The sequence below is a fragment of the Dreissena polymorpha genome, chromosome 1, assembly GCF_020536995.1.
Source record: "Dreissena polymorpha isolate Duluth1 chromosome 1, UMN_Dpol_1.0, whole genome shotgun sequence".
Lineage (NCBI taxonomy): Eukaryota > Metazoa > Mollusca > Bivalvia > Myida > Dreissenidae > Dreissena > Dreissena polymorpha.
In genome coordinates, this window is record NC_068355.1 from 203,907,525 (window position 1) to 203,934,417 (window position 26,893).

General features: G+C 36.6%; 1 protein-coding gene across 36 annotated transcripts in view; it reads right to left on the reverse strand.

The window, feature by feature from the left end:
- The window catches only part of LOC127864677 (uncharacterized), a 59,491-nt gene that overhangs the window by 29,348 nt on the left and 3,250 nt on the right, over positions 1–26,893 (reverse strand). For 34 of the 36 annotated variants that reach the window (XM_052404525.1, XM_052404522.1, XM_052404523.1 and 31 more), the window contains exon 1: positions 5,399–5,931. The exons of 1 other annotated variant lie outside the window; for it this stretch is intronic. In XM_052404525.1, the coding sequence (XP_052260485.1) occupies positions 5,399–5,736 (338 nt within the window). In that variant the 5' untranslated portion in view covers positions 5,737–5,931. Of the gene's footprint in view, positions 1–5,398; positions 5,933–26,893 lie in introns of those variants that run through there. One more of the 36 variants, XM_052404519.1, reaches the window with a different exon arrangement.

A 26,893-nucleotide genomic window follows, 5' to 3' on the forward strand; every position in this document is an offset into this window, starting at 1 on the left:
ATACAGTTGTCTGCTCTTGTTTATAGGTTGGGGTCATGTTGGTAAAGAAGTATGCAAAATATTAAAGCAAGATGTCCAGGGACATAAGAAATATTTGGGGTAGTACGCAAACTTGAACATAGATTTATAATATGCATATTGTAAGTGAAAAAGGGGCCATAATTCTTACAAAATGCTTGAAACAGATGTCTGCTCTTGTTTATAAATTGGGGTCATGTTGGTTAAGAAGTATGCAAAATATGAAAGCAATATGTGAAGGGACAATGAAATATTCGAGGTGGTACGCAAACTTTAATATTTGCATGCTTATGCTAACGGGAACAGAAACGCCGACGCCGGGGTGAGTAGGAAAGCTCCACTATATATATTTTATATATAATAGTCGAGCTAAAATTAGTGAAAATCTCTGACTCAGCCCCACCCCAACCCCTATTGGCCACTATCTCCTCCTACACTTTTAGCACTAGAAGCTTGGAACTTAATCACATTGTAGGTATGAGTACATGTACGATAGTGCACTATTTGGAATTTTCATCTGATCCCTGGGTCAAAAGTTATGCCGCATGTTGTTAATAAAATGAGTGAATATTTCTGACTCAGCCCCACCTCAACTCCCATAACTTTTGACCCAGGAATCAAATACAAATTCCAAATAGTGCACTGTCATAAATCTGCTCGTAGCGACCATATGTTTCAGTTTCAAGGTTCTAGTGCATATAGTGTAGGAGGAGATCGTGGCCAGGACAGACAGACGGGGGAGATAACCACATAATCCCCATGCTTCTAATATTCGTGGGGCTAATAACCAGCATAAGTGGACTTGTGTACCTCTTTATTTAAGTTATGATTTTGTTTACATTGTCTTCCGTATGTCTTTTTTAAATACAAAAATGACATTTTAAAAATGTGTCATGTGTAACTATAACAGTATTTGTGCAAGAGGGCTAAACCTTTACATATATTTGTACTGTCGTGTTAAGCTGCTCCATATTGTGGTTCATTTCTGTACGACAAAAAGAGTTATCGCCCCTTTTTATTAAACACATTACATGTTTAAATTGTGTCGTGCGTAACTCAAACAGTATAGCTAATTAAGGGATGAATCATATGAACATATTGCCAAGAATGTCAACTTATGCATCTCAATATTTTGGTTAAGAGATTTTCTTCATAACCAGATCAATGGCCATTTAAGCAAAAAATATTGTTGTTTAATTGTGAGAAGCGTAAATACAAAAATTATTGTATAAATAGGGTTCAATCTTAAGGAACATATAAAGCCTTACTTGCACATCTTCATATTTGTTTATCATAATTGTTTAACATTTGTACAGTGTTAAGACAAATTATATTACATGGGTATACATGTACATGTACTTAAAGCATAATTCTATGTGTTTGTATTGTTTTCTACTTTAAATATTTTGCAATCTTGACCACACTATCCATAATCTCATATGCAATAAAAGGGCTGTTTGTAAAACATGCATGCCTCCCATATGGGCTATTAGTTGTAGTGGCAGCCATTGTGTGAATACTTTTTTTGTCACTGTGAACTTGACCTTTGACCTAGTGACCTGAAAATCAATAGGGGTCATCTGCCAGTCATGATCTATGTACCTATGAAGTTTCATGATCCTAGGCATAAGCATTCTTGAGTTATCATACGGAAACCATTTTATTATTTCAAGTCACTGTGACCTTGACCTTTGACCTAGTACCCTGAAAATCAATAGGGGTCATCTGCCAGTCATGATCAATGTACCTATGAAGTTTCATGATCCTAGGCCTATGCATTCTTGAGTTATCATCCCGAAACCATTTTACTATTTCGAGTCACTGTGACCTTGACCTTTGACCTAGTGACCTGAAAATTGACAGGGGTCATCTGCAAGTCATGATCAATGTACCTATGAAGTTTCATTATCCTAGGCCTAAGCATTATTGAGTTATCATCTGGAAACCATTTTACTATTTAGAGTAATGTGTGTGTGATAATCTAAAATGACAAATAGTTAATATAAATTGTTGTCATTATCTCTAGCAATCATAAATTCAACATAAAGTATATGCCGGATACTTAACTCACATGGCATGATCAAAGGCTCAACCACAGTGTAAACAAGGGCTGTTTATAAAACATGCACGCCCCCCATATAAGTTGTCAGTTGTAGAGGCAGCCATTGTGTGAATACTTTTTTGTCACTGTGACCTTGACCTTTGAGCTAGTGAACTGAAAATCAATAGGGGTCATCTGCCAGTTATGTTCAATGTACCTATGAAGTTTCATGATCCTAGGCCTAAGCGTTCTTGAGTTATCATCCGGAAACCATCTGGTGGACGGACCGACGGACGGACAGACCGATCGACATGTGCAAAACAATATACCCCCTTTTCTTCAAAGGGGGGCATAAAGATATAATCAATGCTTCTCCACCCCACAAAAAGATACTAAAGGCCCTAAGTATAATGCCACTCACCAAGGTCATATAGAAACTAACCTGTTATGTGTAGATTTTGTAATGTCTGTGTAGTAACTTAAATAGTTTTTATCTAGGTATTTTACTCTGCATGACAAACACTTAATGTGGTCAGAAAAAGCATTAGAGCAAATACATGTTTTTACTATAAACTCAAAAAGACTACTGCCAAGCAATATGTGTCCCCTACCGGCCCCAACATTGTTAGAATTGTTCCACCATTTTCAGATTTTTTATATATTTGTTGCCATAGCAACAAGAATTTTTGACGTAGGAAGAAAATGGAATGATGCATTTAATTTCCATATTGCCATGATTCTATCCATGTTTCAATTTTCATGAAAATATGAAGAACTTTTAAAGTTATCGCAGGATCCACCATTTTCAGCAATATTTCTATTTTCAGCAATATTTCTAGTCTATTTTATTGCAATAGCAACCAGATGTATCGATGTAGGAAAAAAATGACATGTCGTGCATATAATCTCCATAATGCCATTTGTCCATGTTAAAAGTTTCATGAAACATGAGATGTGTTTGTCAAAAACACAATGCCCCCTATTGTGTCAGACAGACAGACAGACAGACAGACAGACAGACAGACAGACAGACAGACAGACAGACAGACAGACAGACAGACAGACAGACAGACAGACAGACAGACAGACAGACAGACAGACGGACTCACAGACTAACGGACACACAGAGGGCACACCATAAGTCCCCTCAGGTGAAACCGGTAGGGGACAAAAACAAATAACACCTAGAGTAGGGGAAATGTTGACCCCAGCATCATGATTTGATCAAACTTTGTAGAGGACCAGATATGATGTTAAACACCAAACATTAAACCCCAGACCCTTGTGGTTTCAGAGAAAACAATGTTTAACCTTATTTACTACGTCAGTTTACATGTAAATAAATCATGATTTGACCCATAGGCTTGGTACGTTTTGACCCCAGACACATGATTTGAACAAACTTTGAAGAGGACTACCATACTTTGTTACACACAAAATATCAGTTAAAGAGAAGATTGTTTAAGGTTTATTGAGATAAACAATAAATGTGTTTATAAATCTGATCACTTGGGGAGCCAAGTTTTGACCCCATCAACATGATTTGAAACAAACTAAGCAGAGAACCACTTTAAGAATTACATGCAAAATAACTAACATTCTAGGACCCTGTGGTTTCTGAGACCATTTTAAGTTGACATTTATATACTCACTGACACATCAACAGACCAGTACAACCTCACAAAATGCTCACAACTCTTGTATACCTGACTAAAAAAAGTACATGATATTGGCTTACATGTTTCAGATAACTACTTTTTACAAAGTAATTATAACATCCAGAAGAATCATTAGACCATTTAATTAATTTAGGTTCACTTGTTCATGAAATGTTGTGCAAACACGAACACTGTCATATAATATTGTTGTACTTATTGTTAACCAAATAGCAAAAAACTCAATGAAATGTAATGAAAGCAGATTTTTTTTTATATCTGTGTGCATGTCCCTTTATTATATATTTTTACTGTTTGGTAATAGGTTAACTTGTCAACCCTTTAAAAGGGTTTCAACTGTTTTGTCAATTCTTATCATTATTTTCTGAAATCTAACCCAGAAACTAGGTACCAGTCATACAGACAAAAGGATGGGCAGATGAGCATGGAGTATGACAGATATAATTAGCAGAGCATTTTGATTTACACCAGTGTTTTTTTCACCTATAGGGGAATGGTGGCGAGGCCCGTCCAAAGGGGAAAACGCGTCATTTTTTAGGAAAAGGGGAAAATTAAGAAGTCATTCTTTTATATGTAATGATATTTATTATATGAATACACATGTATGTATGAATGTAATATTCACAGCTGAATGTCTCAGTTCTTCTTAAATATATATCAATGATTTGTTCAACATTAGTTTCAGGCAGTTCAGCCGTCATGCACAGTTTCAGTTTTCCAAGCCAATTAGAGTCTAATTGGGATTTTTTTAATGAATGAAATGGCAAATGTGAGCATTTTTTATCAATAAAATGGGCCAAATTGGAATATTTTTATCAACAAATATTAACACAATATAGATACATCAGGCCTTTTCTTGGCCATTTTGGAAACAATTTTAATTCATGAAGTCCACTGATTTGGGAAAACCTAATTTAATATAACTCTTTATAATAATAAAAAATCATATTAATTATAGTTATATACCTTGTTAGTTGTTTATAAAATGAATTTGAGATATATCTATCATGAGGCAGTTGTTTCTAAAAACAGGGGAGGGGATTTTTCAAAACAAATTGGGGGAAAATATATACTATTTTTGGAGGGGAATGGGGCCGAATATCGGCCCCGAAATTGCCATAAAAAAAACACTGTACACACAATTTTACTCAATTCCATCAAAACTCGAAATCAAAATTTATATTGATTATCAATAAAGTGATAAATTGAGATCACACCCGGTTGGAGAACAAAAAATATAATAAATATCAACTGATAAAAAGGTTTATTGTTTAATATAAGATGTAGCCTGAAAGCCAAATCATTGGACAGGTCATAAAGTAACTGTATGTTAGTTTGTTCTATCTGGAAAAATGTTATAAATCAAAGTCGATATTAGTTGACTGATTTTGTTCATTTACAGTTAAGGATAACATTAGAATGGGACAATGACTTAAGTTTTCGTGAAATTAAGTTATTGAACATTTGATTTAAATCTGTATAGTTATTATTAAATTGAATTTAAAAATGGCATTACATAATAAACATTTTTTTCAAACAGTAAGTAAGTTAAAAGTTGACCAACAAATAGCATGCATGCAATGATTAGGACGCTGGTAATTTCATCATACAATTCCAGTATTTATAATACTGATAAACAACATAATTATTCATTATCAGGTACCTGTGATTAAGCTCAACACATCTGAAGCAGCACAGCTCACTATGGCTATTGCACAATGCTGTTATTGTTTCATCCTTGTGTATGTTGCAAGTTATGAGATAATTCTCCATCTTCTTAGAAAGTGGCCACTTCATTATTTTATCCTTTCCATAAGGAGATTTTTTATTAAACCACCAACCATGCTGTCTATGAGAGTGAATACATGGTTTGCAGTAATACTTGCGACATTTTTTACAGTAAAATTCTGCATCTATTTCTACAGACCGTTCTTTCTCGCAGATTGTACAACAATAATATTTAACCATATCAGAATTTTTAGAAATCGCAGATGTCGCCATTTTGATAATTAACTTTCAACAAACAAGATTATACAATGTATAAGCAATTGAAATATTTATGTCCAAGTATATGTTTACAATAAATATCCCAGAAAACACACACAAGTATTATTAAACACAGGCAAGTAAAGATAAATTTCTAACTGAACAGCAACCGAGTTAACCGTTAAATGGCGCTTGTATGATAGGAGCAAACATTGTACATATGTACTATACTGTCACCTGACTATTGGGTAATGTGTGTATTTAGTACTTTAAACTGCACCAAAGAAGCTCTGTAGATAAAAACTTTAAACCATATTGATTAGCACACCACATTCTTAATTGCTCTAATAAATGACATGTTATGAACATGTAAGTATAATGATAATAAAGTAGGTTCTTACATAAACCATTTTTATTACAATACATCAGATCCTTTTCCTCAAACAGTATGCAAAACTGATAGTTAATACAATGATGTACATATATATGGAAGGGAATATCCACCAGTGCAATAATGCATGCTGTTAAATGATATTCATATTTCAACAACTGGTATATGCTTTCTGATACATGGCAGTTGCATTTTTCCTAGTTACATTTGATGTGCAAACATTCCATCTTCTTTTCCACATATTCATAAGTTGATAATCACTTCATAATTTATATATCTTTAATGTCATGTGCTATTGACAACTGCAGGTAAACTTTCGAAATGTGTATTAATGCCATTTCTAAAGACGTTCTTTGTTCTTTGTTTTACTATTTGCGTTTGGCTTTGTTGCTACTGAATTAAACTTAAGGCCAAACAAAGTATTAAGGGGGGAAAGAGAGCTTTATTTCTACAAACTAACTGCAGATCAAAGTACTCAATGCGCGCGCACGTACATATATTATCAAAGTATAAAGTGTGCGCTGACCGTACATAATATAGAACAGTTAAGAATGCACCCTCAAAAGAACATAAATCAAATACTAGTATGTGTCAACAAATACTAGTATGTGTCAACAAATACCATGCGAAAGTAACATCTATAACACCCAATTAGTAGCGCTAAGTGATACATGTGAATTCAAGTACATGTAATGATCTGACAAAGTGAAGGCACGCACATTGAATGATACTAAAATACAATTATATTAAAGGGACCTTTTCACGGTTTGGTAAATTGACAAAATTGAAAAAAGTTGTTTCAGATTCGCAAATATTCGGTTTAGTTATGATATTTGTGAGGAAACAGTATTACTGAACATTTGCCATGGTCTAATATAGCCATTAATTATATATGCACCTTTTGACGATTTAAAAACCTAAAAATTATAAAGCGTTTCAACGCAAAACGATTGAATAATTTGAAGAGTTCTGTTGTTGTCTTTTAAATTTGTGAAACTACGAAGATTGCTTATATAACATATAAAATATGCATCTTATGTATGCTTGGCTTATGCGTTTTTACTTCAGGTATCCAGGTGTCACTGATACATTATGTCATACAATTGTAATTGTTTGTCAAGATCGAAGGCCTTGCCAAGCCTCGGTAAAACATAATGATTGCTTTTCCGTAATAATTAATAAAACATCGTAAGTGCGACTGCCCATACGGTTAAATCAAGCGAGTTTGTAAAATCCAAGGCTGATTTGATAGAGAGTGGCATAGCAGGGGTAATCGGTCGGTTGCGCACCACATTATCACCAAGGTGTCGGATATGCCTTGCAGCATTGTGGTAAGGCCGTAGTCATTTGAAAGCGGGTTCGGAATATTCAACTCGGCATGCAAAATGCGAATTATATTCAGATACTGTTTGACGGACTTAATTTTCATGGATATGGCAAGAAAGGCAGCATAAAGGCATATTGTATTTGACGTCACAGGAACAGCAGGGTAGCCAAATTGCATATAAAATTTAATATATGAGTTTTTTATACCTGTAATTAGAAAAACTGGCCTGACACATTGTTTCCATTAGTCGCCTAATTAATACTGTTTGGCTCATGAAGCCTGCATACATTGTCTGCAAGTGTATTAAAACGACCTGGGTAGTAAACAGCGGGCATATCCAAGTTCAACACTGCGCTTAACCAGAAGACACGAGTTCATTACGATTGGGTGTCTGCTCGAACCCTTGTTAATAATGGCACAGGCTGCAATGTTATGGCAGTGAACCATAAACCATCTGATTAAACCATATATATGACCAGCGTCTTGCAGCAATTTCCAGTAAAAAACTTCCCCTAATACATAGTGTCTATTGTTTGACAGAATTGATTTAAATCCCCCTCTCAACACCTTATTCTTGTCAAAATCCATTGGACACTTTTGATAATTGTACTCAGGTACAATTATGTATAGTATTATACAGCTTGTGTATATATTTGTTTTGTGCAATCTCGATGTCAAGATAATTGGTAACTGGTATTCTCCAAAATTTGCATTAGCAAAGGAAAAGACAGTTACAAATACAGCCTCCTTATGAATTCCTATATTGCAGTAATACTTATATATCAGTATTATGTGAATTTAATTTAAATAGACATCAAAATCCAATGAAGCCATAGCTTGTGAATTGATATTGTTATGTGATAGAGTATTCCATTTCATACACAGTTATTCAGGTAGTATATGCATATGCAAACCATCAGTGTTCTAGTTTTTCATGTTATTTTTATCCCCCACCAAAGGCGGAGGGTTATAGAGTTTTATCTTTGTCTGTTGGACTGTGTCCATCCACCTATCATTCCCTTCGTCCATGTGTCACGAACCTTTTAGTGATTGCGGTGGATATCAATTCAAGGCACTAACTTTTTATACCCCGCCAAAGGCGAATGGATATAGTTTTTGGCATTATTAATCCACCCATCAGTCAGTCTGCCTGTCAAAATGTCCGTCAGACGGTCAATAACTGTTTTGTTATGGTGTAGCATATAAATAAAACAAATGTGCTTGTTTCAAACTGATCTCATTGCATTAAATACCTATCTTGATACGGGTTAACAGTATTTGAATATAGTACAATATGGATTCGCTATATTGTTTTTGCCAATTATAAATCAGTAGATTTTAAAAACAAGAGTGCTGTTTGCTTCTGTACATTGATTCTAAGCTGCACAGCAGCTATTATATAGAAAATTGACAAGACCAAGGCCCGATTCTTAGTCAGAAACCAATATGCCAGAACGAAACTCAAAGTTGATCTGTAAGACTCATGTAGGTAGACTCACACACCAAAAAATATGGTCAGTATCTGAAAGAGTTTGAAACAGATTCCAGACAGACAGACAAACTGACAGATGAACAGTGAGACTGCCATATGCCACCCTACTGAAGGCATAACAAGAGGCCCATTAGGGCCTGAATCACTCTTCTGCTATAAACCCTGCAGAAGTTTGGAAAGAATAAGATGGAAACTGTGTACTTAATCACGCAAACTCAACAAGCAGAATTTTCTCAAATTCAAGAGAAGATTATTGTGTACTTATATCTCCGATACTGCTCACATTTAATGGGGTTCAAGTCCTCATTGATATAAAGATAATGTGAAAATTTGGAAATAATTGGATTAAAACTGTGGAATTAATTGCGTAAACAAGCGAGATTTCAAAATTTTCTCATATTCAAAGGGAAGTCATTCTGGACTTATTGCTTAGATATTGCTCTTTTATAACAAGGGCTGTTTGTAAAACATGCCCCATATGGGCTGTCAGTTGTAGTAGCAGCATTGTTTGAATTCTTTTTGTGTCACTTTGACCTTTGACCTAGTGACCTGAAAATCAATAGGGGTCCTCTGCCAGTCATGATAAATGTACCTATGAAGTTTCATGATCCTAGGCCTTATCATTCTTGAGTTATCATCCGGAAACCATTTTACTGTTTCGAGTCACTGTGACCTTGACCTTTGACCCAGTGACCTGAAAATCAATAGGGTTCGAGTCCTCATTAATATAAAAACACTGAACAAGTTTGAAAAGAATCGGATGAAAACTGTTGACTTTATCGGATAAACAAGAAAAGTCTAACGCACACACACACACACACACAGACAGACACCATGCCATCCCATAAGCTCTTCTGCTTTTGGCAGTTACAGAGCTAAAAACAAAATAATTTGTAATTTTAAAGATATTTTCATTTAACTTACCTTTCAATAGGCCTAAGCATTCTTGAGTTATCATCCGGAAACAATCTACTATTTGGAGTCACTGTGACATTGACCTTTGACCTAATGACCTGAAAATCAATATGGGTCATCTGCCAGTCATGATCAATGTACCCATGAAGTTTCATGATCCTAGGCCTAAGCGTTCTTGAGTTATCATCCGGAAACCATCTGGTGGACGGACCGACCAACGGACCGACCGACATGTGCAAAACAATATATCCCCTCTTCTTCGAAAAGGGGCATACAAATAATATATTTACACATGAAAACAAAAGTAATAAAAATGGCTACTGAAACCTTTCCAAGATCATAAGATATTTTGTTTAATTTTTAATGTAAATTTCAAAAGAATTCGTCAATGTTTTCTATGGTAATAATATATATTTCCTAGTAAAATTGTCGAAAATAAAATTACATTTTGTTCTTGAGAAATTTCTTTTCTGGAAATTCTCATGCAGTCAATGTTTGTCGCTGTTTTTGTGAAATGTAATGTTTATGATTCCAATAAAGCAAGTATAATGACCTAAATTTGCTTAACTTCATGAGAATTGAATACAATTTATTTTTATTTTAGCACATAATAACATCAGACTAGCCAGCTGGAGGATTAAAAGCCAGACAGGGCCACTGTGCAGAAGATGTCAAGGGAAATATGACTTTCTTGAGAGAAAGCTTAATAACTTATTGTATACTAAACCACCAGCAAACACAAGCATCTCTGTTCAATGCCTGTGCTAAAAGAGGAGGAAATGGAACAGTTTGCAAAGCAACTATTCCCGTCTATCCCGCTTGCAGATGTAATAATGTAACCAATGTGTGACTAAGAAAAGCTCATAGTACAGCTAGTTACTGTAACATGTTTAAATCACTAGCAGTCTATACACTGTGGAATGACATGCTAGATTTAAGAGTAACTTCAGCACAACATTGATTGTGGTTATCTCCGCCATCTGTCTGTCTGTCTGTCCGTCCTGGCCACTATCTCCTCCTACACTATTAGCACTACAACCTTGAAAATTACACACATGGTAGCTATGAGCATATGTGCTACCCTGCACTATTTGGAATTTTGATCTGACCCTGAATCAAAAGTTATGGGGGTTAGGGTGGGGCCAGGTCAGAGATTTTCACTCATTTTTTTAGGTTATTTTACATTAAGTTATTCATTTGTACACCAATTCACTTCAAATTGATACTAAACCTCTTTTATGACAATATGGTCAATCTCAACTATGCATGGCCCCATTACCAACCCTGGGGCGCCCTGCCCACATAGACCACACCCACCCAAAATTGCCTTTTACTATAATTTCTTCATTTCTTCACTGATTCACTTCAAATTGATACTGAACCTCACTAATGACAATACGGTCTATCACAACTATGCATAGCTCCATTACCAACCCTTGGGCGCCCCGCCCACATAGACAACACCCACCCAAAATTGCCTATTACTATAATTTCTTCATTTCTTCACCGATTCACTTCAAATTGATACTGAACCTCACTAATGACAATACGGTCTATCACAACTATGCATGGCTCTATTACCAACCCTGAGGTGCCCCGCCCACATAGACCACACCCACCCAAAATTGTCTTTTACTATAATTTCTTCATTTCTTCACCGATTCACTGCAAATTGATACTGAACCTCTCTTATGACAATACGGGCAATCTCAACTATGCATGGCCCCATAACCAACCCTGGGGCATCCCGCCCACAAAGACCACGCCCACCCAAAATTGCCTATTACTTTAATTTCTTCATTTCTACACCGATTCCCTTCAAATTGATACTGAACCTCTCTAATGACAATACGGTCAATCTCAACTATGCATGGTCCCATTACCAACCCTGGGGCGTCCCGCCCACATAGACCACACCCACCCAAAATTGCATTTTACTATAATTTCTTCATTTCTACACTGATTCACTTCAAAATGATACTGAACCTCTCTTATGACCATATGGTCAATCTCAACTATGCATGGTCCCATAACCAACCCTGGGGCGCCCCGCCCACATAGACCACACCCATCCAAAATTGCATTTTACTATAATTTCTTCATTTCTACACTTATTGACTTCAAATTGATACTGAACTTCTCTTATGACAATATGGTCAATCTCAACTATGCATGGCTCCATTACCAACCCTGGGGCGCCACGCCCACATAAGCCACACCCACCCAAAATTGCCTTTTATTATAACTTCTTCATTTTTACACTGATTCAATTTTAATTGATACTGAACTTCTCTTATGACAATACGGTCAATCTCAACTATGCATAGCCCCATTACCAACCCTGGGGCGCCCCTGGGTCAAACATGCGGCGTGGGGATATGCGTAAGCCTCTGCCGCGCCATTTCTAGCTATATACTATATTTTAATGTAGAAATTTTTTTAACATAATTATTTTTATACAATTATTATGCACTTTTATTAATTTATATTCCATTCCACAAGAGCAACTTAAAACGTTTTAATCATTGTCATTTAATTAACTCTTAATCATGTATGCTTCTTGAAAGTATTGTTGTTTGATAGTTTTTTATAGCAATTTGTGTTCTTATAAAAGTATGTTTGACTATGTAAGTACTAAATAATGTTATCTGTTTTGAATTCTTAATAATATTATCATTGCATTATTAATATATCTGAATTGCTAAGATATTGAAAAATGCTATTTTAATTATCTTGTGTGTTATTGTTTGCAAAGTTAAATATATATTTAATGATCAAATCTTTTTAATAAATTATTTTAGTTTCATCTCTTTTATATTAAGTATGTTATGTATGGACATTGGTTTCCATCAGGCTACAGTTAAACCAAAACCTTGAGCTAACTTGTAAACCATCACTTATGTTTTTTTTAAGTAGATGCAGACTTTGGAATATATTGATAATTTTAAAACATATTTTACAGTGTCATTTAATTTGTTAAAAATTGGGTAATTGTTAGTCATCAGATTGTGCTGCAAACAAATTTAGTACATATTAATACAAGAATCTATAATATCTTTCGACATTGTATCAGCATCAAGTATGGCATTTTGTTTTGTCTTATATCAGTTATAAAAAAAAAAATACATTTGTTGTTGCATACATATAAGTTTAATAATTTGAATTATTTATGGTGTTTCCATGGTAACCAATAGGAAATTTATCATGTTGCTAATGGTTTCTTATTCTTAAGCAGTAAAAACTATATCATATAATAAACCATAATTATGTTAATGATCTAATCAAGCACTTGAAGTTTTATTAGACATGTATTTACTGATTGTATTGACATGAAAATAAATACAGAAATGTTTATTTTTGTGTTTTAATTGGCATTTCTAAATCAGCTGTTTTCACCTAAAATTGAGAAATATTGCAAACATATTAATGTTTCAGTGTTCAACATATATGGAGATGTCTGAAAATGTGAATAACTCAATATTGTCCATGTAACCCGTTTCGACCAAAAATCTCAGAACAGGCCACAATTTAATAATTATTCACATTCTACCGCAGTATCAAGATGTGCGGAATGGCTTACATCCATATGTTCTAGTTTATTAAGTACCTGTAACCTTGACTCCACCCATCAATAATCCAGTGAAAAAACAACAACCGATCAATAATGCAATGAAAAGCTCTCTATATTAGTGTGTTTTTTTGTTTGAATTCCTAATAAAAAAGAAGTTTATACTTTACCCAAATAGGGCCTTAAAATTACCAATGGAAGGTTTCCAAAAAAAATAACACAATACTCATTTTAAAAAATTTGCGACAATATATTCCAGGTTAATTTCCCACCATGATATCCGAACATTTACGAGCAAACGGGAGAATGGCTGCCAGCGTTAATGTGTAACTTTATTTTTCGAAATATTGTACGAAATATTCATTTACTTGGAAAGTTTATGGACTTTTGTGCATTTCTGTTTATATAAGTTAACATGGTTTCAGATATATTGACATATTTAAATGCATGGCACACCATTTTTAGTGTGGGCGTTAGCTCACGCTAATTTTACAGAGCATATTTTACAAATCTGTTTGCGCTTAGAAGGCTTAACAACGCTATGGAAAGACAACCACTACCTGTTGCAGTTAAATAATGCAGACGACAAATGCCCTTCTCCTAGCAGAGAACGCCTATTCATACGTATATAACATATTCAATGGCTTTGTACAATAGAAATAAAAAATCTAAACACAAATTAAAAACATACAAAGGAACATCACGTATTACCTTAAAAATATGCAAAAAAGTCACCGAACAAGTATGTTTCAAGTTTTTTTTTAAAAGTGTCTATTGAAGTACATTGTCTTAAATTCAAAGGTAGGTTGTTCCATAGTTTTGGACCTACAATTTTAGCTACAGCTTCTATCACTGAATGATCTTTTCTTGTTGAAAGGTACATTGAAACAGCCTTTTGATAATGCTAATGATCTAAGATTGCGTGCCTCATGACTTATAGAGTTAAACAGCTTGTAAAGACGTCTAGTGTTTATCATTGAAATGTGTACATATTGGCTGCTTTCAGGGAAAACAGGGTTTAAGGCATGTGAAATAAGATTAGTCTGTGCACACTGATTAGCCTGTTCAACTCGCACAAGCTAATAAAGGAAGATATTTCTGATTTTATAATGTTTTTCGTTTAAAGAGTGTCTCTGGTACTGGGATGACAATTAATGCATATGCATTAAGCCATGTTTTCCCACAATGAAGCTGAAATTGTATTTTTTATTAATGATTTAAAAAACACATCTGGACCAGTGATTTAAGACACATTTTTTACAAATTTGAATGGGTTGTGTTCATTTATAACTTTCTAATATAAAAAGCTATAACATAAATTTTTTAAACTCATGGCTTAAAAATCCATAAACGCTGATTTGTGCTGAGAAATACTTAAAGGCATATTATTTCTCTCAATATTGTTTGCTGTGTTTTCTGCTGAAATTGTTGAAGCAATACTGATTTTTATGTTTCAAAGATCTATTAAAGAATAATCAGTTTAACCATTTATGATGGTTTTGAATGTTTCTCACACTCTCACATTAAAATAAAAGGAACATTCTCTGATAAACAGTATTTTTGTTCAAACACAAGGCTTATAAATAGTTAATCAAGCACATCATTTCCAATTAACAATAAACTATTGACAAAAGTGTTAGGAAAAACTAGAAATGGCGCGGAAGAGGCTGACGCGTATCCCCATGCCACATGTTTGACCCAGGGGCCCCCCAGGGTTGGTAATGGGGCTATGCATAGTTGAGAGTGACCGTATTGTCATAAGAGAAGTTCAGTATAAATTAGAAGTGAATAGGTGTAGAAATAAAGAAATTATAGTAAAGGGCAATTTTGGGTGGGCGTGGCCTATGTGGATGTGGCGCCCCAGGTTGGTAATGGGGCCATGCAAAGTTGAAATTAACCGTATTGTCATAAGAGAGGTTCAGTATTAATTTGAAGTGAATCAGTGTAGAAATGAAGAAATTATAGTAAAAGGCAATTTTTGGTGGGCGTGGCCTATGTGGGCGGGGCGTTTCAGGGTTGGTAAACTGGGGCCATGCCTACCTGAGATTGACCGTAATGGCATATGAGAGGTTCAGTATCAATTTGAAGTGAATCAGTGTAGAAATGAAGAAATTATAGTAAAAGGCAATTTTGGGTGGGCATGGCCTATGTGGGCAAGGCACCCCTGGGTTGGTAATGGGGCCATGCATTAATCGGTGAAGAAATGAAGAAATTTTAGTAAAATAACCTAAAACAAGAGATATGTTCGTCAGAAACACAATGCCCCCTATTGCGCCACTTTGAAATAAAAATATTTTTTTGACCTTTGACCTTGAAGGATGACCTTGACCTTGAACTGCCACCACTCAAAATGTGCAGCTTCATGAGAACACCACTTTGAAAAAAAATTGTTGTTTGACCTTTGACCTTGAAGGATGACCTTGACCTTGAACTTCCACCACTCAAATGTGCAGCTTTATGAGATACACATGCATGCCAAATATCAAGTTTCTATCTTCAATAATGCAAAAGTTATGGCCAACGTTAAAGTTTTTTTTCGGGTGGACGGACAGACTGACATACACATATACTGACATACTGACCACTGGGGGCTGACAAGGTCAAATCGTAGTCCGTTTCGCTACGACGTCGGGTATATGTTTTACTACGAAAACTTTGTGTAAATACACTTCTTAATCAGGCGAGTTTCATCTTTTCTGGTGTTTAAGGATTAGAGAACGGAACATTCAGTAATAGTAGGTACTTATTTTCAATAACAAACTAATAACAAATACGCGTAATTGCAACCTTTAAGTTTATTTTGAGCTAAAATCGAAATATTTTGATTTGAAGCAATGCATAAGGTGGTTATTCTGTTAAAATAGCTAATTACGGTTACTTAAATAAAATAAAACTACATGTTACTTTGATTCAATGTACATTACACATTTTAAAGTGCAAAACAGGTTACGAACATATTTTTTAATTATTCAAATGCTTTTTTTCGAAGGAAATTACAAGTCACTTTATGTATAGGTTCTGCACAGAGTATGTATTGGTTGCGCAACGAAGTACAAATATAATGTATAGGTTGCTCAACGAAGTTTCTGTATCCATTTCAGGACAAATCACATGCAGTTTGCAGTTACTGCAGACTGCCATTTCCCAGTGCAAAAGATGCCGTGCTTCACTGTGCGCATGAACATCAAAATGAAAAGGTTGAACCCGGTGAAAGCCGGCAGCGTCCTGGTATACCGTCACTACGCCGGCACTCACCGGGACTATACCGGCATCAGACCCCGGCAGAGCTGCGGCAACGCCCCGGTTTAACCGGGGACAACCGGGACTCCACCGGGAAAGTATTCAAATGTTTAATACCGGTTGTTCCCGGTACAGTCCCGGTTGTTCCCGATGCCACGCTGGTCGTTGCCGGTCCTACCCGGTGACTCCCGGTTCATCCCGGAGGTATTAAACATTTTAATACTTTCCCGGGTCAGCCCTGGTGGAGCCCCGGTTGTCCCCGGTCGTCCACGGTTCATCCCGGTGGAGCACCGGTTCATCCCGGTAGGGCCCCGGTTCATCTCAATAGATGCCTAATCACACACTGGGGCTCCGCCGGTATCGTAGTGTGACTGGGCCTATACCGCATTGTAACACGAGGTAAATTTACCGGCTGTCATGTACGCAGTAAACAATAACCTGTGACAGAACCCACTGCCACACCTTTACAACAATATATTGGTTATGCAATTGCGGATTTGTGCCATTGGGGTTCTACTGTCCACACCTTACGGCTGTTACAGGTGTGGATTTTACATGTAAAATCATGTATTCGAACATGAAATTCATCTCAAAATTAGTTGACGATAACCGATTTTCAAGAAAATCGCTTTGATATATACAATGTAAAAACTAAATTCCGTATGAGATAAATAATGATCGAAGTTGGGACATGGGATTTACTTTGACATAAACAGAGTTTTGAGATAAGTGAATTGGGGATAACGAGAATCGAATGTTATTTGATAAAGAGTACTGTATGCTGAAAACCTATCGTCGGTCTGTACCAAAATGAACGCATAAGGGATTGTCACAACTAAAGATGCGTCATTTTTATTGAGACCGACGACATTAGGTTATCGACTCTCAACTGTCATCTTATATTATATGGATTTTCGATTTTAATCGTTTCATTTGGCCTAGTCGTGAATTTAATTATATCATAATAATATGCAATACAATGTCGACTGTGCGCTTCGAATCATGTTGTGCCGTTGTTACTTCCTCTTCCTCAAAGGAAACATCCAGCCACTCCATGACTCTGTATTAACTTTTTTTTTCTTTATTTTGCCTTCTAGAGATAACCAATACGTCTTCTGTGAGAAACACATACACGCTAAAGCGTTGTCGTAGCGAGGCTTATACGTATACTGTCAGAGACATGATCATGCCTAATAATAATATTTAGCCTTTATTTCTGATAACTGAGTCACCCTACACATTTCTAAACACACCAGTGGCTTAACGATACATAGATCAATATGGAAATTGTAAAATTGTGTCAATTAAACACAGTTGTAAACCTTAATTGCATTTTTAAAAGTGAAACTTGACTTCGCTTTGAAAATCAGCGGTATATTTCATGTTTAACCGCATAAACCAGACACATCTTGGATTATAATTTGATGTAACAAACCTATGAAATGTCATTATGCTTAAATTCAGAGTTTTGTTATTAGAAAAGCATGATCTTTAAAACACAATTTTCGACTAATCCGTTCTCGATGTCATATGTATTTAAACAATGTTTTCGTAGTAAAACATATACCCGACGTCGTAGCGAAACGGACTACGCTTTGACCTCGTCAGCCCCCAGTGCTGACTGACGGACAGTTCAACTGCTATATGCCACCCTACCGGGGGCATAAAAATTAGTAAAAATTTCTGACCCGGCACCACTCCAACCCCCATAACTTTTGACCCACGGGTCAGATCAAAATTCCAAATGGGTCGCAGATATGCTCATAGCTACCATGTGTGTAAGTTTCAAGGTTCTATTTTTATAGTGTAGGAAGAGATAGTGACCAGGACAGACGGACAGACGGAAGACGGAGATAACCACAAAATCCTCTTTTTCTTCGAAAAGCGTGGGATAATTATACCAATTTTACTGATATATACACATTTTCAAGCTTAACTCAAAATCAGGGTCTCACAAACATCAAACTGATTAGAAACCTTTTCAACAGTAATTATGAATAGTGGAAATGTGCAAACTTAAACGTTATGTAGTTTTATTTCAAAGCAGTTTCAATATTACAAAACGATTTTGCTGGCACCCATAGAAAGTATCTTTTATAACTTTTTTACAAATGAGTTTCATCAGGGATAAAAATGCCAAAACAAATTACTTCTCGGCCAGTCTGGAAATTGCGTTGAGTGCTCTTAATAATGCTTCATAGAACATAGGTATCAGTTTCACAACACTCTTCATAAGCAGTTTAATAATAGTACATCAGGAAACCAAAAATACCCCAGTAACCTAGTACATAAAAGTTCATAGTACTTTTTTTATTTGAAAGGTATCAACTTAATTGTAATGAGAAACAAGAACAAAAAGATTGTGCATTCAATAATTGATGTGTTTATGGCAAAGCTCGCACATCGCAATTCAAGAATAACTAACCTTGACAAATCTGTTGTCTCTATTGTGTGTAACATAAATTTCTTTTCCAATTCATATCACATTCATTTTAAGCCAAAATATCCAATACTCTACCACACAGTACAAGAGACACGAATTTAGATTGAACGAGTGCAATAAAAGATGCTTTATAATTGGCTGATTTGAAATCTCGCACAAAATGAGAATACTCAATGTGATTAGAGTAACTCTAACTGTAAATGTTTTACTCCAATTCACAATGAAGACACAAATGGTCGTAAACAATTGGCCCTAAGACGCTCATCTGAGACCCCAAGGAACTCAGGGCTTTTTTCCTTCTTTGCGAGTGGCCCTGGAAGGACATTTCACAATTTTGATAGGGACAATTCACAAACCTAACAGGGCCGTGAAGTTTTACAACATTGGCCGTTTTTTTAAATTTTAACAATTTCACGGCTCGGTTTTTCACAATTTTAAGAAGTTCACGACTCAATTTTTCACAATTTTGAATAGTTTGCGACTCAATTTTTCACAATTTTGAAAAGTTCACAATTCATTTTTTCACAATTTTGGAAAGTTCACGACTCATTATTTCACAAAGTGAGGGTGCCAGGGCCGCTTCACAAAGTCAGGGAAAAAAGCCCTGGAACTGAACTATTCTGACAAGGTGAACTTCAGAAGAAACAAGAGAGGTGTTCCTCAGAAACACAATGCCCCCTACTGCGTCGCTTTGAAATATAAAAAAATTGACCTTTGACCTTGAAGGATGACCTTGACCTTGAACTTCCACCACTCAAAAGGTGCAGCTTCATGAGATACACATGCATGCCAAATATCAAGCTGCTATCTTCAATATTGCAAAAGTTATGGCCGACGTCAAGTGTCCGACAAATCCATTGCCCGGAGCCCCGGGGGCTACCAATTTTTTTTTATCGGGCTACTGAAATTTTTCAGCTCACGCCCGTCGGGCTACTGTAAATCTATAAGAGCGGTAGCCCGGTTTATTGACAGACATACGTATATTAAACACCGGACCTTGTGTTTGTACAAGGTGTTTTGCTTATAATCCGATAACAACGTGCAATCAATTATCTAATCAGTCATCCATCACCTGCCATAATGTCGATTGTATACAGTAACAGTGTATTTTAATCATCCAATCAGAATCAACATTTGTTGTCTGCTTATAATATAGTGAGAGCCGAATGGATAATTTGTGCACGTGATGCAACGTCATTTCGCAATTCGAAATTCTTTGTTTTAACCACAGTAATGAGTAATAGCGACAACGTTTTTGATGTCGTTAAATATCCAAGGACGCCGAACGGTAACGAAACCGAAAATGAATATTAGTTAACGCGGTAACTGAGTCATAGCGACATCGTTTTTGATGTTAAATATCCAAGGACGCCGAACATTAAAGAAATCAAAATAATAACGGATTCTTCAAAGCGGTAACAAAACTGAAAATGAATATTAATTACACTGGTGTGAACGCGATTAACACCTGCTAATTAGTTTGCATTGTCAATTAATGATTGGATTAAAGGAGCGACTGTTAATAATAAAGGTAAGTTTGATTTCAATTGAAACAAACACTGTTTTAATTATTTGATCGAGTTGTATATAAGATTCACCGAATTTGTATCTTTTATTATAACGTATTAAATAAGTTTTGTTGGTGAAATGCAATATGTGACTGGATGAATATAAAGTGATTGGATTTATGAGCTTTTGTGTTTTTAATTTGGATTAATGTGCACATGTGTTTAAACTATATATGCTCTAGGATATTTGTGCAAATAGATATAATTACAAAATGGACCGTTTTGTGGTTCGTTCATCAGGACCACAGGAACCAACTGCAAAGAAGAGATGTCTAGATGAGCCACAGTCGGACACATTAAAGCGTGCAAAATTCTCGGACAAGGACTATGATGCAAATAAAAGATTGTGGAAATTCCAGGAATCTTGGAAAGTGACATACCCCTGGGTGACACATGAAGCTGCTGACGATGACCAAAAGCCAGGACTCATGTTCTGTGCTACATGCAGGGCCTATCCTGACTTGGGAGACAAGAGTTCAGCACTCTATGTTGGATGCAGCAACATGAGAGTGGATCCTTTGAAAAAGCATAAATTCTCATCAGCGCACATCAAAGCCACCCACAAGAAAACAAAGGACACAATGACCATGAAGGAAAGGAGTGAGTTGGCAATCAATAGCCCTATTGTCAAAGCAACAAAACGGTGCATGCAGATTACTATGAACATCTTAGTAGTCAAGTTTAACACTGTATACTCACTAGCAAAGAAATGCAAACCGCCAAGGGACTTTGAAACACACATGGAGCTTCATGTAAAGAAAAAAAAGGACATTGGTGGTGACTACATGGATATTGGAACTAATTATCACAATGAAAAGAGAGCGAAAGAGTTCTTGATGTCGATAGGGGAACAACTGAGAGCAACCGAGACACGGCTTATTGAAAAAGTAAGGTTCCTCACAGTGCTGGCAGATGGGTCTACTGATTCTTCAATGACTAAACAGTACACTGTCTTAGTGTGGTACGTCAGCGAGGGCTATCCGGTTACCACACTAGCATCGATCGAGGACATTGAGAACGCCAATGCATGTGGAGTTAAGAAAGGAATTGAGAATGGACTCAACACAATAGGGATAACAGATTCTTCCAAAATAGTAAGTGTGAACTTTGATGGAGCAGCAGTTATGATGGGATGTAAATCTGGTGTGAGTGCTTTGATGAAAGAAAAAAATCCTCGAATTGTGTCTATTCATTGTGTAGCGCATAAACTTGAACTGGGAGTACTGGATGCCGTTTGAAGTATTTAATACCTCCTTAAATTTGAAGACATTGTGAAATCCATCTACAATATAAAGAAGTGAAACTCCAGCTGCTGGAGCAGTATTGAATTTTCATTCAAAACAATTAGTTGGTCCTTTATTTAAGGCAAGTGACCGATTGCCCAAACAGTACAAAACAGCACAATACAGCACAATACAAACCAACATAAACACAAAATATGAATAAAGCTGGGGTCACCGCCTTGGAATGGTCAATGCAAAGCATTGGGGGTTTAAACCGGTTATAGAGCACTCAACCTCACACTTGGCCCAACAATATTCATAATACATTTAAGTGTAAATAAAATTTAACGTCATAGCATTGTAACTCAAATCAAACAATAATAAAAGGGAATTAAAACGCATTCAATTTAATTACAATTTAATTACTCAATGGTATTGAAGATACCAGAGCAACAGAAGTTCTATGCAAGAAGTACCAAGAGGAGACGTTCGCAGATATATTGGAATCGGATTTACTACACTTTGGGGACGTGAAAACTGTACGATGGGTAGCCAGCAAAGCCAGAGCCCTGAGAGCCATACAGCAAAATCTCTTTGCCACCCTAGGGCACCTAGAACATGCTGCATCTGCGAACAATACGGAAGAAAGCGGCAAAGCAAAGAAACTGCTACATGAGGTGAAATCTGCAAGGTTCGTAAAATACCTGCACCGCATGATGGACTACCTTGAAATCATCACAGCTACATCCAAGAAATTCCAACAGAACAAACTACTGATCACTGACCAGATATCATCAAATCCACAACAGATGAACTGACGCTGATGATGGAAGAACCGGGACATCAAACATCTACTTTCTATGACCACTATGATCCAGAGACTGGGGACTTCACAGACCATGGAGACCATGTAATGAAACTGTCTGGACAACGTCTCACCACCTATGAAGAAGACAATGACAAAACCACTCTTCTCAAGCAAACTGTCAAATATCTTGAAGTGAGATTTATGGACATTAATGAGAAACCCCTTAAGTGTTTTGATGTCTTCAATCTGAACAAATGGCCAACCAATGACATGGAACTTGTGAAGCATGGACGTGATGACATTAAAAAGTTGACTCAGCTCTATATCGACATCCTGACTGACACTGAGCACTCTTCAATGCTCCGAGAATGGACCATCGTGAAAAACCTTCTGAGGAAGAAGAAAACTGGAATAAACTGCCATGACCTCTATTGTAAGTTGCTTCAGACCCAGCCTGCTGATATTCAGAACATTCTGACCCTCGTGAACATCATGGTTTCAATATCACCTTCCACAGCAGAGTGTGAACGCCAATTCTCTGGTAAGATCAATATGTATATAAATATCAAATAGATCAACCACAGAATAGTGTGTGCATTGTCACTTTTAGTCTTTTAAAATGGTTAAAAACATTATGATTTGCTAGTACATATGTGCATACATAAGATTCACAAAATACATGCATATTACTTCGCCTTTGGAAAAAAATAGCAATATGCCGGGTACAACAATATTACAAGCTTTAAAAAGTTATATTGTAAACAAAACATGTAAATAAAGTTAATAAACTCTTAATTCTATAATTTATATTTCAGCTATGAAACTCATTAAGAGCTCCAGGCGTTCGCACATGCACCAGGACACGCTGGAAGCACTCATGATGGTGCATGCAGATGGACTACCACTCCAGGAATACAAGGCGGAAGGGGCTATCCACCACTGGATGGACTGTGGACCTGGGACACGCCACCTGGCAGGCCACAAGATCTCGTCAGCTAGTGACTAGTTAATAAAATCGTTGTTGTATTGTACAAGATTTTGTGATATAAACTAAATGTGTTCAAAGTACACCTAGTGTTCAAAAGCATTATTTGTACACAACTTTGAGGTGTATAGTAAGTGTATGTCAATGACATGTAATATTGCATACACAACTTGGACAATTAAACAGAATTATATTTTTGGAATGTTATGTCTGAATAACTTTTAAACTTTTAACTTTTAAAATACATATTCTTTTCTTTGATGTCCCTGTCCACCGAAGATTATTCATAACATTATTCAATACGTGCTGATATGATATAATTTCTTATGAATGAAAATGAATAAATAAAATAAAGAAGAAAAGATGTCTCTTATCATTTTGTTGGTAAATTTTATGGGCTACCAAATTTTTTTTCTGGTAGCCCAGTGGGCTACCTGGAAAATAAGAAATTTGTCGGACACTGGCCAACGTTGTTGTTTTTTTCTGACGGACGGACAGACTGACATACTGACTGATGGACAGTTCAACTGCTATATGCCACCCTACATGGGGCATAAAAAAATAAGTATATGAAACATACATATTTCATTGCTAGGCAAATTATTAGGACAGCATTTTGATATATTGAAAACATTAACAATACATAACAAATATGTCCATATTATAACCTTAAATTGATATACGCAGAATAACATTAGAACAATTTTCATTAAGATTTGACTTACAATGTGACTCATAGTGTTAACAAGCTTTAATTTGACTTAATGACCTTATATTTCAATTCTCAATATCCAGTTTTAAACTTCACAGATAACAAATTAGAGCAAATTTTCTGAATAGATTTCATGAAGATTGGACTAAAAATGTACATTTTACAATGTGCACAAAGTTTAAGTACAGCAATATAAGGAAAACTGCCCCGCCACTGGCGGCCATTTTTTCATCAGACCAAAATCATTTTCAAACTCAGCCTACATATAATTAGAACAAGAAATTTGTCCACACGACATGGAAGCCCCCAACTGTAACTTTGTCACTACAAAAAAACATAACTGTGTAAATGTTTTTTGAGATATACATGTACATCGCCTTTATTTTATTAAACAATAAGTTTGCTGCACAACAGGGGTTCAATATTTAAATTATGTTGCTTGTTTCATGTCATCTGCTGCAGTTTGAAGATGTTTTTATCTGCCCATTCTTTGCATGTAAATAACATGAATGCACGTACATGTGTATGTAATGAGTTTGTGACCTATTGTTTGGCCCGGCATGGCCCATGTTCAAACTTGGCCTAACGATCATCTAGATAAAACCTGTAACCAAGTTTGGTGAAGATCAGATGAAAAGTACTTGAACTAAAGAACGGACACTATGCTGAATGATTTAAACGCATTAAGTGACCCCCTGACCTAGTTTTTGACCCCGTGACCTAGTTTCTTTTGCACCGAATTGCCCACATTCAAACTTGGCCTACACATCATCTAGATAAAACGTACGACCAAGTTTGGTGAAGATCGGATAAAAACTAATTGAATGAGAAAGCGGACACCATGCTGAATGTTAAAACGCACTAATTGACCCCATGACCTAGTTGTTGGCCCAGCATGTCCCATGTTTGAACTTGGCATAGATATCATTTAGATAAAACTTGTGACCAAGTTTGGGGAAGCTTGGATGAAAACTACTTGAATTAGAGAGCAGACACCATGCTGAATGTTTGAAACCAACTAAGTGACCCCGTGACCTAGTTTTTGGCAAGGCAGAACCCATGTTCGAACTTGGCCTAGACATTATCTAGAAACAACTTCTGACCAAGTTTGGTGAAGATTGGATGAGAACTACTTGAATTAAAGAGCAGACACGAAAAGTTTGACGAATGGACAGACAGACAGACTTACTGACGGACAGTGCGAAAACTTAATTACTATACAAGTTATTTTAAATATGTTTTGATCTCTGGAGCGTGGTAAGTGTTGACCCAATGGGCATGATTTCAACAGCTTTAGTAGAGGCCTACTATAAGACGTTACATGCCAAACAACAATCCACAGGGCTCTAATTTTTCAGAAAAGAATATTTTCAAAGTTTTCACTACATACACATAATAAAACAAGTTGCCCCGAGGGAAGGGATCATTTTAACCCCAGACGCATGATTTTAACAAAGTTGTTAGAGGACCACTATACCATGTACAACAACAAATATATAATCCAAGCCTTAATGTTTGAGTTATTAACAGAAAAGTACCAATTTTTTTTTTTTAAATATTTAAGTCTATATAAATTTATTCACCGTTGGGCATGGCCAGTCTTTACTTATGGAAAGATTCTTGAAGAAACTTGGTACACAATACAATGATACAGGCCAAAAGCCATAATCCTTTGCCTTAGAGTTTTAGAGAATAATTGTTTAAGTGTTTGCTCTATACTTATACATGTAAGACAAGCAAGTGAACCTCAGTGAAGTGCCAATGTTTACCTCAGGGATTGTTTTTAAAATATTTGGTAAAACTTCAAACGAAACTAATTATCAACAAGAATGATTTCTATATACTCCCTTGATGAACTACTTTCACCTTTAGTCGTATTTTGAAACGGACAGAAGCAATGTCAAATGTGGTGGTGGTGGTTGTGGTCGGTGGTAGTGTTGGTAGGTGTTGGTGGTGGTGGTGGGTTGTGGTGGTGGCGGTGGTTGGTGGTGGTGGGTGGTGGTGATGGGTAGTAGTGGTGGTGGTGTGTGGCAGTGGTGGTGGGTATTGGTGGTGGTGGATGGTGGTGGTGTGTGTTGGTGGTGGATGGTGGTGATGATTGGTGGTGGGTGTAGGTTGGTAGGTGGTGGGTGGCAGTTGTGACGGTGGGTGGCTGTGGTGGTAGGTGGAGGTGGTGGGTGGTGGTGGTGGGTGACAGTGGTGGTGGTAGCAGTGAGTGGCAGTGGTGGAGGGTGGTGGTGGTGGTGGGTGGTGGTGGTGGGTGTTGATGGTGGTGGGTGGTGGTGGTGTGTGTGTTGGTGGTGGGTGGCAGTGGTGGTGGGTGGTGGTGATTAGTGGTGGGTGTAGGTTGGTAGGTGGTGGGTGGCAGTTGTGACGGTGGGTGGCTGTGGTGGTAGGTGGTGGGTGGTGGTGGTGGGTGGCAGTGGTGGTGGTAGCGGTGAGTGGCAGTGGTGGAGGGTGGTGGTGCTGGGTGGTGGTGTTGGTGGTTGGTGATGGCGGT